This window comes from Poecilia reticulata, linkage group LG9 (genome assembly GCF_000633615.1).
Source record: "Poecilia reticulata strain Guanapo linkage group LG9, Guppy_female_1.0+MT, whole genome shotgun sequence".
NCBI classification, from domain to species: Eukaryota; Metazoa; Chordata; class Actinopteri; order Cyprinodontiformes; family Poeciliidae; genus Poecilia; species Poecilia reticulata.
Genome location: NC_024339.1, coordinates 16,607,813 through 16,622,103, shown reverse-complemented (window position 1 = coordinate 16,622,103; position 14,291 = coordinate 16,607,813). Strand labels below are relative to the sequence as shown.

Sequence of the window (14,291 nt, the reverse complement as noted above, 5' to 3'; positions counted from 1 at the left end):
CACTGACAGTTGAATCATTTAAAGCTTGCATCACTAAGCGTTTCCTCAGCCATGTCTACATGCAGACGTACGGTGAGCCTAGCTCACCAAAAACCTCTTGGGAATCTCAAAGTGGTCATTCCCGTCTTACAATCCTGCAAAACCTGTTCTTGCTTTTTGCAGAGAAATCATTCATGAAGGAAACAAGCAAAAAAACTACCATTAATGCGTTGCTCTAAAATATGATTTCCATAAGAAAAAAATAAATAAAACCAGCTGCATATGTGTAACATAAAGGACATCAAAGAGTGGAAATGATGAAAAAAACATGCCGGAGTTGTTCGTACTCCGCCCGCCCACAACCACAGCTCAACGCAGAGACGTTGAATAACAGTCAATATTAATTGATCTACAAGTCTCTGCCAACATCTGAGATGTTTTCATCCCTGGAGACTTTAATATTGGCTGCATCAAATGCTTTCCTTAGAAATGTGTGGGTTTTCAGCTTGGAAGGATCTCTCTATGACTCATACTATTCCTGACAAGAGTCATTACGTCTGATTGGTGCTAAATGCCGGCTCTGTAATCAGTCATAATCCCTTGTGCCCACTTTCATGTGAGCATGCTGTGTGAGAACTTTTAATTAGGAGGAAGGAAGGATGAATATGGAATCATACTTTATGGAGAAAAACTCTGAATCCACAAGATTACCATCAAAGACAGTAAGATTACCTCAGTGTATGACAGGAAAATTAACTTTGGTGAACATTAGACAGCTAACCACGCTTATTTTTGGACACGTCGAGTTGCGCAAGCTGCATATCTTGCATTTCACATTTTGCTTCATCGAATCGCATTTTTATATTCTTTATGATTTCTTAGTGTTTTAAAATCTTCTCTTTGTGCTCACTTGTACCAGAGATCTCCGAGTGCCCTTTGACCTCAACATGCAGCCTTCTGAGGGAAAATGTATAACAAAATGTAATGTTTTGACATCTCTCTCTCATTGGTGTGGAAAGTTACAAAATATGTCTAAAAACTTTCTAAGTTTTCTGGCGTTTAGTGGATAGAAATAATTTTTGTAATTGTGACTAACCTAAAACAAGAAACTTCTATAACTTTGCTGAAGAAAAGAATCACCACAGCATGATGCTGCCACTGTCGTGCGTCAAGGGGAAAACGATGTTATATCAGGCTGATATCAGTTCCAGTTTTTACACACCTCCTCCTGTGGAGTGCATTGATCTCTGCAGCTCCTCCAAAGTAACCACAATCCTCTTGGTTGCTTAATACTACTACTTATTTAGTAGGGAAGCTCCAATCGAACCGACCTGCAAGTTTTTAGGAGGAATGCAGATGAAAACAACATCTAACATCTAAAACTCCACATGTGCAGCTCTGAAAAGATGAGACAAGCAGTTTCAGCTTTGACCTATTTTGCTGGTCAGTCCTGCAGGTAATCACGGCTCAGTCAAAGGAAACAACCTGTGCTACTAAAACCCTTTCAGTCAGCATTTGCTGCCACTGCTGCCGCTTTCAGAGGGGATGCGAAATCAGCCGGGACGCCATCATGCCAGATAAACTCATAGTGCTTGTAAATCTTGAAACGATGAACTGGCTGGGCAGCTCTCAGGCGGATCTAGCCAGATTTTCTGTTTTTTTTTGATAAATGATGAGTTGTGGTATTTCTGCAGAAAGTTGAAATGTCACACAGAGGAGCAGATGACAGGAGTAGAAACCAGAGTTGGGTCAATCTAGTTACATTTACTCAATTACATTTACCTGACTAACTTTTTGAAAAAATTTAGTTTTAAGAGTATTTTTACTGCCCTGTACTTTTTATTTAGTCATTTTCTTATGAAGTATTGCTTCTCTTGAGAAACATTTCTGGATTCTCTGCCCACCATGAGTAAATTTACTGAATGAAAAATAAACATGTTTTTAGCTGTTTTTGCTAAAGTTTCTACTCAGCTTCTATTGTTATTTATATGAATTATTGTCATTTTCATCCTTAAAATACCAAAACTTTCACTTAGCTTTACATTTGGATCCATCTGATTATGTAATTTTTAAAAATTAAATGATTGACAATTTGACCCGTTACTCAGAACTTGAGTAAACTTTTTACCAGATACTTTTTCTTCTTTACTTGAGTAAAGGTTTGTTGAAGTAGTGCTACTCTTACTTGAGTACAATTCTTGGGTACTCTGCCCATCTCTGGTAGAGATGAGCGAATAAATATACATCGACTTTCTCAGTTTCCTTGAAGTTCGGCCATATTACAAATATTTTCTGGTGGATTTAACACTCTGGCTGCTAGAGGTCAGACCGTTTCTATAAAAATGTTAAAATCCCTGTGGCGCTGGACATCATCTTGTGATGAAAAAGCTGGAGAAGGAACAGACGGGGACGTTTGCATGGATCAAATTTAAGAAACTAAACAGCAAGACCTTCAAGGCGGCGGCGACACCAAAGTTTGAGTAATCCATCTCAGTGAGCCAAAAAAGACAAACATGAGCACATCTAGTCCCGAGCTTCATCTGTCTAGCTGAAAATGTGTGTGTTACATGATATTTTCACTCTATATACATGTGGTGAAAACACACACACACACACACACACACACACACACACACACACACACACACACACACACACACACACACACACACACACACACACACACANCACACACACACACACACACACACACACACACACACACACACACACACACACACACACACACACACACACACACACACACAGTAATCACAGAGCTGAGCAGTGTGTTTGCACCCACACAGTACATGACTCACTTCGAGGCACAATTTCTAGGTTTCATGAAACTCAATCCCTGGAAAGAGGAAAAGATTAGACTTTGTGGGTGAGATACACAGATTGCTGTGATGTAAAATGAAACTGTCTCTGAAGAAGCAATCTCTACTCCGAATGCTGGAATCAGCAGAGCCAGAAGAAGATGCTCTTTGTTGTCTTTCGTTAGCTGTTAAACTGATTTTCTGAGTTTCTTGATTAGCAAAGAGAAGGACAGATAAGAAACAATTAGAGTAAACTCGGCTTTAATGGGTCTGAAAATGTGGTTTGTTAACTTTATATACAGTGGTGGGCACTTAAAAGTATTATTTGTCATTTATCGTGATAAATTTGTTATTATGGTAACAATTTTGATTTATTGTTGTCTTGATTGATTTCAAATAATGATGTTATAAAAACAGACAGTTTTTGAAAATATTATTACTGCTTTCTTCACCGTTTGTTCCATGACAACAGGGTTGTTGTAAACAAATATTTTAGTAATCAAGTATTCTATCGATTATTCTTACGATTAATCAGGTAATCGGATAAAAAAAAAATTATTAAATAAAATATCGGTAAATCTAACATCAATGTTGCTATCGGATATCAACATCAGTCCAATTCCTAACAATAACTTTCTGTAGTTTAGAAAATTAACCTGTAACAATAATAGCTCACTTTCTAAGTTAACCTGAAGAAAAGTTATACAAAAATCTGAAATTATATTCAACTCAACAATAAAGAGGCAGGCTCAGAAATACGCTTATAAAAAAATTTATATACTCCAATGTATATACGCTTATAAAAAAATGTATATATAAAAATGTATATATGTATTCATCTTAAGTCAATTAAATAGATTAACTCTCACCTTTAATAGTTCAAACACCAAATATGCCTTTTAAAATGCAAAATTGGAGCACTCTTAAATGATCTGTATAAAATTCCAATAAATTCTATAATTTTGCCCAGTTACATTTCATGCAACCATTTTTTTAAAATCACTAATTAAATTGTAATATTTGTGTGAACTGTAACAAAATAATATGCATTTTTGGTCTATTTGAGATATTTTCAACCTTTACGATGTTAGCAATAATAAAAAAAGAGAMTGCATTGGCTGCTGCAGCTTCTGTCTGTCTGCATCATGTGACCGACTCTGTGCTCTGGTTACATCTGGATTTAAATATCTATAAATGCAGTGAAATATGTTTCGAGCCAAATTATCCACGACTCATATCAAAACAGGAAGTAATATGTGCAGGCAATATGTGACCCAAGTATATTGTGTCAAAAAGATGGAAGTTAAAAAAGTTTTACTTTCAAACTGGATATCAGAAGTTCATTAGCTTTACTACATCAGGTGGAATAGTTGTGGATATGGCTAAAATTGAAATAAATAGATTACCTTATCCCATCGCAAAAACCTTTTAGTAAAAAATTAGATTTTTATTTTTTTTAAATTGCCACGTTTCCATTGACGTAATTTATTTTCATAACTCCAACTTGCCATTACAGTCAATAGAAACACAGTTAGCAATAGAGTAAAATATGCATCATTAGCTTATAACAAATAAACAAATAGCTGCAGTATAAACATATTAAGAAGGAAGGGGTCATTAGACACTGATAGTAAGATTTTAAAATGCAATATTTCACAGCTTTGAATAGCACATATATAGTTTAATTCACTTTCAATCTGTGAACGCTGCAGAACAAATCCAAATATCCGCTAACAGGGCTAACAAAATGGGTAATTTAGCAGATCTGATATAGATAAACTCATTTAAGTCTATACAGAACATTTCTATTAATTAATCCCAAGGATTTTTTTTTTAATGTAAAGTCAGCGAGACGACTTGATGTTCACCTGTCCTCCTATTTTCTTGGCATGCATCTGCTGCCAGCCAGCCAGACCAGCGGCTTTTTCATGTCTCCTGCAGTTTTGTTTCCTGTATTTCTTGGTTGGATTGGTTATGTTTCTTGTTCAGCTGACTGGAGCCCATGTGTTGGAGGCTTCAGTTGTGGTGTGCAGCGAGAGCCAAATTAACACTGCGTGTTGCCATATGAGAGCCTGAAGTGCAACAAGTAACACAGAACAGATGGATACCAGGGTCTGGTTGTTTTGAAAAGTATTTTCCACTGATGTTGCAAACGCCTCTTGAGATCACACACAGAGAGAAAAAAATGAGCGTGCAACTAGCAAAGAAACACAACTTAGACCTATAAATATAGATCACAAACATGAGTGCATCTTGACTCATTTATAACTTGGTTTATTGCAGCCTAACGTTCCGTTTTATTTCAAGACAGAGCCTGGTACAGTGGATTCTTGTATTTTCTTTGAGTTGAAGGCTCAGGAAAAGCATTACATGACCCCGATTGGATAAAAAAAAAAACATTTTTAGATTTAAAATAAAAGAAACCAACAACAGCAGGGGTGCAAACACATAAAAACAGGAGAGCAAACTCCAAGAGCAACACGAGACATGGTGTAGCCACACACACACACACACACACACACACACACACACACACACACACACACACACACACACACGAAATGAAACCATGTGGGAAAGATTAGAGCCAGAAGAGCTGAAACTAACACATGCAAAAAGCACAAACACACACAGCTGAAAAGAGATGAGAGGGGTATGATTAGGATGGAGGCAACAGGAGGTCTGAGGAAGCATGTCAGACGGTAACCGTCTGTGGGAACTCGTGCTGGAGGACACAACAACGCCATTTTCCTGGCAGGACTCCTCACCTTGTCTGGAACGTCAACGATGGGACTCTTCTATGTGTTAGGCAGGCAGCCGCAAACTGAAATGTGTTTTCTGTGCTTTATTAGGTGACATGCTGACACCAACCGCCGCTAAACTGCAAAGGCATGAATATTTTTTCCAGCCCCGTTTACTGCGACAACCTTTAAAAAGAGTGAATTCTCACCAGCCGGGTTTAGTACGCTTTAATCAAACTCTGGTTTATTTGCTTAGAAGATCCGGTTCGTTTGAAGAGGTGTGAACGCGCAATCGAATCCTGATGCGGACCAAATAAGCAAACTCTGATCAGACTACAAAACTTGGTCTTGGTTCAGTTGAAAGTGAACTGACGTGGTTTAAATGTATATGTGAACACCAAGTTGACTGGAGAAAGCAGGAAGCAAGCTGAAGTGCAGGGCATTCTGGGTAAATTCAACCAAAACAAACGCTAGAATGAGAAACAGTTTGTAGTCTTTTACCAACGACAAAAGAGAAATCCTACAACCCTAAAATCTGATGCCACTCCATTTTTATTTACATTTTGTTTAGAAGCAAGTTGCACTTTGTGTCGCTTCCTTTGGCGGTTCTTGATGCAGCGCCACCACAGGTGAGGAGATGAACAGGCTTTTAAAAGGGTTTGGCTTGTTTGACACAGTGCAGTGTGAAAACAAACCGTACCAAGTGAAAATGTAACAAATGCTGCAACCTTGGTCTCCAATTGAACTGCGTCTACCGGACTATCAGGTGTAAAAACACCAAAACCCAGGTGTCAAACTTAATATCACCCTAAAGAACCCATCCTCACAGTAAAACATGGCGGTGGCTGCATCAGACATGAAGACAGAAGAAAACCTGTTACAGGCTGAGATGGAGGTTCAACACACAAACATGACTGAACGGTTTAGATCAATTCCTGTGTTAGAATGGTCCAGTCAAAGTCCAGCTACTGCTGGAACTATTTTGTGTTTGGCCTCATTTCCACTGATTGGTATGGCAGGAATCGGTGCTATTATGTTACGGTCCAGTCTGGACAGCATTTCCACCGCTGGTTGGAGTCTAACTGGGCTGGGAAGTAAAACACCTAACATGGCGTCCTACATCAGTTTGCTTCCAATTCATTACTGTGCACAGTTTTATGTTGGCATCTTTCATAAAATCCCAGAAAAATCCATTGATCAGGGTTTCCCCCAGTGTATTATAAGCCTGGCCGGCCACCAGGCTTAGAATTGCTGATTTATTTAAGTTTTTTTTTTTAAATGCTTGCATTTTTTTTTTACACTTTATACTTGGTGTTCAGATTCCAGTGTTCCAATAACACTTAATTATCAAGAGATATTTTCAAATTTTCTGTCAACTTTAAACATTTTTTTAACTCAAAAACACGACGGGTCGCTGGATGAAAGACTGCCGAGCGCCCCAACCAAAAGGCTTAGCAAGTTTTCTGGTGGGAAACTTGACTAATGTTTAATTAAATCTGCCTGTAGATGGTGAAATTGTGTTTCTTGTCCACAACAAGGTAAAAGTTAAAACACAAGACATGATGAAGAACTTGAAGATAAAGTCCCAGACAGCACAGAGAACTTCTCGTCTTTTCAGCTGACGAGACAAGATTTACTTCTGCAACGGAATAAGAAATGCCTTCCCTCAGCTTTGTGATTTTTTTTTTTGATATCCGAAACAGCACAAAGACATGAAATCAGCCTCTTTAACAACATTTTAAAGAGGACTGAAAAGAAGAAGAAAAAAAAAAGAATCAAAGAAGGAACAAGCATCCTAGTCTGCTTTGAGTTTGCACCACCACGTCAATTACAGCTTTGCAGATGTTTTCTCTAGGGGTTCGTCGTGTCACATCAAATGCAAAGAGAAGAACAAAGCTAAAGATTTACAGGCAGCTGTTTGACCGTAAGAGTTACTGACAACTGTTTTCTGTAAATGCATTTTCACTTCTGTTCTCCTGGAAAGCCGCTTGTTCATGGTCCGGGCTGCTGCTACACTTTCGACTCCCACTTTTTCAATCCAGCTGGGCGGCTGAGATCTGCATCAAGTGCGATTTTTAATTAAATTCAAACACATCGCATTAAGGTTTACTTTTCAGGTAGGGGGGAAAGCTACCCCCTACCTGCACTCGGCATCGATTACATGGAAGTTAAAAATCGCTCTTTAAGTGCATTGATGTGTGAAGAAGCTTCATCTCGTGGATCAGTTACGACGACCAAAGAGCCTAGATCTTAATTTATCTCAGGCCTAAACACTGCAGCAGGACGTTCTCTTTTAAACACCGTGCTTTTTTTTTTTAGGTCAGAACGTGTGTGCTAACACTTTAGATTATAATAAGAAGTGAAACAGCCGCAGGTTTCTGCTGAACTTTACAAGGCGGAACTGACTTTTCCCAGTAAGTCAATCTGTGGTGTCCAAACTTTTCGCCATCAGAGCCAAAATTATTAAGTTGAAAGCACATGGCTCAACAATAAACAAAATAAAATTTACAACTTTATTTAAATCAACAAATTCTGATTTTTATTGCAAACAGATCAGTAAACTCAGGGTTTCCCACAGAAAGCTTGCTAAGCCTGGTGGTTGTGGCTCTCGGCAGTCATTCATGCATCCGTTGCATTTTTGAGTTAAAGAATGTTTAAAGTTGACTGGAAATTTGAAAATATCACTTGATAATTATTGGAAGATTAATGCTTGAATACTGACTATGAAGTCTTAAAAAATGCAAACATTTAAAAAATCTAAAATACATAAGCAACTCTAAGCCTGGTGGTCCGCCAGGCTTATAATACTCTGGGGGAAACCCTGAAATCGTTGTAGATACAAAACATTAACAAAGTCTTAGAATAACACAGGTCCACAATTACATTTTGTGGCTGATTGGTTTCTTATTTGTGCTACAAGACCTACTTTTGAGAAAAAGCAAGTCTTGTTACTACAAAATTAAGATGAATGCAAAAACTTTATTAATAAATGTGAATCTATTTTTTGCACCTAATGTTTTATAAGATGTCACTTATCTATGATGAAAAAAGTTGCCCTAAAAGATGAAAACTTGTCCATCAGAATCAACCGACTATGCTTACAGGTCAGGTTTGCTCATTTATAGAATTGAGGTCGAGGGGCCGCCCAATATTCTTCAGAAGGCCAGGGGCCCAAAGTGTGGGCCCCTGGCCCACACTTTGGGCCCCTGCCCTGTATTAAATCCTGTTTATTGCTGGCTTTCATATGACCTAAAAACCAGCTCTGTAGATTCAGGCAACATCCTGATGTGATTCTTAAAAAATTGAAGGGTTAGTTCATTTCTCAAGCTGATGCAGGGACCTTGCAGCTGCGCTTTGGTTGCTCTTTCCTCACCCAAGAGCACTATCGGCTTCCTCGGAAAGCCGTTTTGTGCTACATTACATCTCTGTTGTTACTTCTGTTTCAAAAACACACACATCTACAGATAAAAATAAAGTTTGCATGCATTAGCATGACCTATGACTTCTTTTTTTTCTCTCTCTGGGAAGCCAGGAGTTGCATACAGGGCGAGAACCTCTGCTTGCAAAAAATATCCCACTTACTATGTGTGAAAACTCGATTTACATTCACAAAAAAGTGCAGCTGCAGCAACACTTAACATGGCAGCACCACCTCCTTCCAGGATGCTGCTTGAATAATTTTTTCTGGGTCAGATGGGTGGGATGCATGTGCTTTATATTCTTTGTGTATGTAAAGACGGGAGCATGCTTCTCCAGAGCGCTCCTTCCTTTTAAGGCCATTCTCAGGCTTTATCTGTCCGTCCTGCCAAGACTAAACACCCAGAGAAAAGAGAGGGAGCGCGCTCAGAGCAACAATGCAACTGGCTTACTGCACAGCAAAGAGCAGGGTCAATTCTGCCAACACACACACACACGTATCACTCTGGCTCTATCATCAACCGAATTACCTCACGCACATGGTTAGGGCTGCAGCTGCCTGATGAGCTGAGGGCTGCTAAATATAAAAGGCTCAAAAACACACACATACACACGCACACATGCGCGCATGCATGCACTTTCCTTGCACTACCCCATGCAGAGACCCAGCCTAGCTCGTACCGTCTGGAAGTATGGCGGGCTTTAAACCCAATGTGAGGAGCCAAGCACGGGTTTTAGGCTCAAAAGAAGAGAAAGAGAAAACATCCTGCTGTGTTGTTGTGAGATGAGGGGAATCTAACACTTTGAGAAAATGCATATAGGTCAAGAAAACATGAGTTTCTCAGCGTGGCTGTGTCATATTTGCAGGTTAAGTAGGTTTTTATTAGCCACGGATTCAGAAGCAGAGACGTTGTGCCTGGCTGAAACCAACCCCAAACAAACAGGAAAGAGTGTGGGAGGTATATCTACACACCAAAGGGTAAAAGAATGCATAAAGGTTGCTGACGCTTTGATGTATCTCAGCACAGAAATGCCACACTGGGAAAAATTCACAGCTAAATTCACTTTTTTTTTTTTTTGTCGTTTCAAATGATTCATTAGAAAGAAACAGGCAGATAAACTCCAAACCCAAACCCTGCTTCCTGATGCCTTCTCACCTATATCACCTCTGGTCTCATTTTCGGCATTTAACATTAAATGATTGGGGTTTTGACAGTTGAACCACACCGAACTGTGACTAGACAAGTTTAGAGCGAACCCCTCTCCTGCTGTTAAAACATCAAATCCTCCACAGAAGGCAACAACGTGTCGAAAAACACCTGAAAAACGAGCAGCTTTTCTGGGGCGAAACTAAATGTCATCGCAGCGTTTTTGTCATGTGGCGAACCGTGCAGCAAAGCACTGAAAACCAAACAATAACGGGGCAGAGGAAAGGGATGGTGTTTGTAAAAAAGGAAGAGTGGGGGGGAAACCCTGCAACTAAAACAGCTGGAAACAGGAAGTGACTTTTTCTGCCTTCTTCATGTTTGTGTTGATTTTAAGGGGGGGGGTAAGCAGCAGCATTCTCTGGCGAAGTTACACTAACAAGCCCTTTAAAGGGTTTCTGTGGGTTTCCATCTTATTGACACACACAGATCTGCAGCCTTATCTCGCTCAGATATGAAACACAAGAAGAGGAACCCGACAGATGCTGAATGGCTCGGTGGTGTGCGCTTCTGAGAAGTAAAATAACTTTTTGAGAAATGCCGACGCAGAATCCGATCAAGCATAGTCCTGTGAAACATCTGCACTGAGAACAGCACAAACAATCAATTATCAGATTCTGGCGACGAAACCCAATAGGTGCTGTGGTGTTGTTGAACACCTGCATGTCTAACCTGAAATAGACAGATAAATGTGTGGGTAGGCGGTTTGGGATTTGCGTTGCAAGCAAATCTGTACGAAAATCACCAGGAAGCTCAAAGTAATGTGACATCTGTGCAAAGACTTGTAGCTAATTTAGCTGCTGGCTCGTTAAACCAAGACCCATACAATTTTGAGGACGAATAATCAATTTTAGTCTTACTACGTTCGAGTAATAGCCACGTTCAAGAGGAATAAACTTGAGAATAACCACGTCAGACGGAAAAAGCTCAAAACCACCTGCAGCGAGTGTGAAAAGCCTAAACATGTCTGTCAATAAAAACACGCAGCATGTAATTGCAGAAGTGGGATTTACTGGCAATGATACCAATCACCTTCCTTCATTTTCAGAAAGGTTTTACTGTAAGTCACCCCGCATGGATTTCACAATCAGCTGATTGCTTTAGACCGACTGACGCACTGCTGCCCTAAGCATTTCCACATCTCTTGTTTTCGAAGGAAAACCTGTGGAACACGTTGACTTCATGTCATAAAACCAAAAAGCTAAAAATGTAGAATATTTTCTTGTAATTTTCTGTAAAAGCTGCCATGTTTGAACCACAAAATTAATTGTATTTAATTGGGATTTCATTTGAAAAGCATGATTTGAATTGGAAGGAAAAAGAAACAAGTTTTTCAACATTTTGCTGCAGGTAGAAACCTCTAAAGATGAGTTCATTTATATTAAGTTGGGGAGCGATTACAGTTTTCTGGGTTGACCACAAATCTTTAAGATTCAGACTTAGGCCGATGCTGAGACAAAACAAACATAACAAATGATTTTGTTTTGTCTGGAAAGTCACCACATTATACCAATAAAGTTGCTAAGTTGGCAGCAGCGCACCGGCAGTCGTGACTTGGTGGCGTTTCCGTCAGTCAGATCTCACTGCAGAGCAAAAGAGGACAGTGGCTGATTCTCACACCTTTGCTGAGGTAGATAAGATTAGAGGATAAGGTTGGTTTCTCATGTAAGTATCAGCCACAACCCCCTGAACACATCAACTCCATGGTGAATCTTGGTGGTGGCAGCATCATATTGTGGGGGTGCTTTTCTACAGCAGCCAGAGAGAAGCTTGATGTTCCATATTATTTAATTTTAACAGGTACTCATTTAACATTTTAACTACATTTAATGGGTACTTTTATTGATCCATTCTGCCACTACCAGCTCTTTGAAGATACGTATGATGGCCCACAATTAAAATGAGTTTGATCCCCTGGTTCAGAGGCTGCTAAAGTCCTGAGGATTCACCTTCCTGCTGGACAACGACCCAAAACGTAAAGCAAGAACCACAGCGAAATGCTCTCCTTCAACTCTGAGCATGATCTGATTTACAAATAAAAACCATGCTTCGTTTTCACTTGCAAGTGAAAATGGCTGCAAACAGATGCACAGTTATACAGCCGTACATCTTTGAAAAGCTTAAGTTGAGGCTCCTGCGCAACCAACAAGAATGCAGCAAGCGGTTTCTGAATGGTAAATCAACATACAGCAGTAAACCAAATGATTAAACGTGCTGGAGCTCAGCTTGGGTTGCTAGGTGACGGGTTTTGCTGGGTTGTCACATTACATTCGAAAGTTTTTTGAAACTGCTCATTTTTAGATACCAAACAACATTAACTTATTGCCTAAAACTGTCTCAGTCATTTTATTAAGCGACTAGGCTGTTTGTAGAAGCAGAAAAGACTCAAAAAGAAGTACAAAAATGTGCAAAGTGTGAATGTTGCATAAAAAGATCCCCTTTAAAATCATGGTGATATATCTTATTTAAAGATAGAAAGTAACAAGATGTGGAAAAATTCACCAGATGCGAGTTCTACACAAAGCTAACCGATGCTATGTGGCGACGACAGACACTGAACAGATGGTTGGGAATGTAGATCCTACCTTTGGGGGATCGTACAGCTCCAGCTGGTACCTCTCGCTTCCTGCTCTGCCCCCTCCACTTTGAGCGTCTCTGATCCTCCTGACCAGCAGGCGGCAGCGTTGCCAGTGGGGCTGAGAGTCCGAGATAGTGTCATCCACCAGCAGGTACTTGAGCTGGCCCTCCTTGCAGCAGCCGCTCACGTCCAGCCTCCGGAGCCGCATGCTTCTGCTGCGTAACCAACGGAAACCCTCCAGGAGATGAGAGACAACTCTGGGTCGGTGCAACGCGGCCGGAGCCGTGGCCTCGAAGTTCTGAAAAGAGAACGATTGGGAGGAAGAGGATGAGGACGAGCCTTCGTCCACTCTGTCGCCGTTGTTTGAGGGGCAGTTGTTGGCGGTGGCGGGGTTGGGGTTGCTGGGAGACAGGTCCTGGGAGGAGTGGGAGCTGCGGGATTGCCGTTTCTGGAAAATCCACTGCACTGTCTTTTGGATCTGGCTGACAGGGAAATGCGTGACGTCGCCATGTCCTCCAGAACCCGACACCAAAGAGTCCGAGGAGTGGCGCTCGGATGGCTGGTGACGACCTGCGGCCGAGATCTCGTCATTGCTGTGGCTCTGAATCAACAGCGACCCGCCGCTGACACTTCGCGGCCCGGAAAAGGAGTTCCTGGCAGCACATCTCAGAGGCAGCTCCGGCTCTGGACTCACCACTACCGGCTCCACTTTTGGTACCGTGGATATCGACGCGGCTCCTCCGCTTGACCGCTTCGCCTCCCGGTAGTCCTGCGACAAGGTTGAGTGCCGCAGCTGGTTGATCAGGGCGTGCGGCGAGGGAGCTGTGGCGGAGGCGCTTCCGGAGGCGCCATCTTTGTCGACTTCCTGGCAGAAGTGTTGCTGAAAGAGGTCGGTGAAGTGCTTGGAGAAGGTTTCCGGCGGGACCAGATCATGCTGCGGGCGCTCACTGGCGAAGCTCCGGTAATGTCCAGCCAGCTGCCGGGCGGTGGCGATAGCATGCAGCTCGCAGAACTCCCACCAGCCTCTGGGTGGCGCCGCTACGCTCGGACCTCCTCCTGCTGAAGTGGTGTTGGCTGGATGGATAGTGTTACCATTCATTGCAGTAACCAGACTGGCAGGGAATCACTGCAGAGACACAGAAAAACAAAAATCAATTAATTGAGAACATTTGAAGGAGAAACTTACAGGGCTGCAGCTACCGATTATTTTACTAATCGATTATTCTTATTGATTAGCTGATGAATCAGATAGAAAGAAATTGGCACATTCTGCAGATTTTTCATGTTACCCTCTTAAACGACACGACACACCAGGAATTACAAAGATTTTTTATTTTGCTGGTTAAAAGTTGAACCACTGGTCCAAACAGGCTGATTTTATCAGTGCCCAATCTTTCAGTGGCACTAATTGGATTTCAAGGATCTAAGCAAAAAATCTTGGGCAATCAACCACAGATGAGTCTTGTAGAAAAAAAGCATGACCAAAGTTCACTGAAAAGACAGGCTGAATGAACGGAAAACTAGAAAACAGAACAAATAAATGTTTGGGGAA

General features: G+C 41.0%; 1 protein-coding gene across 1 annotated transcript in view; it reads right to left on the bottom strand.

The window, feature by feature from the left end:
• The window catches only part of sh2b3 (SH2B adaptor protein 3), a 57,580-nt gene that overhangs the window by 25,645 nt on the left and 17,644 nt on the right, over positions 1-14,291 (bottom strand). Inside the window, exon 2 of the mRNA XM_008418261.2 lies at positions 12,747-13,865. Coding sequence (XP_008416483.1) covers positions 12,747-13,838 — 1,092 coding nt within the window. The 5' untranslated portion in view covers positions 13,839-13,865. The remainder of the gene's footprint in view (positions 1-12,746; positions 13,866-14,291) is intronic.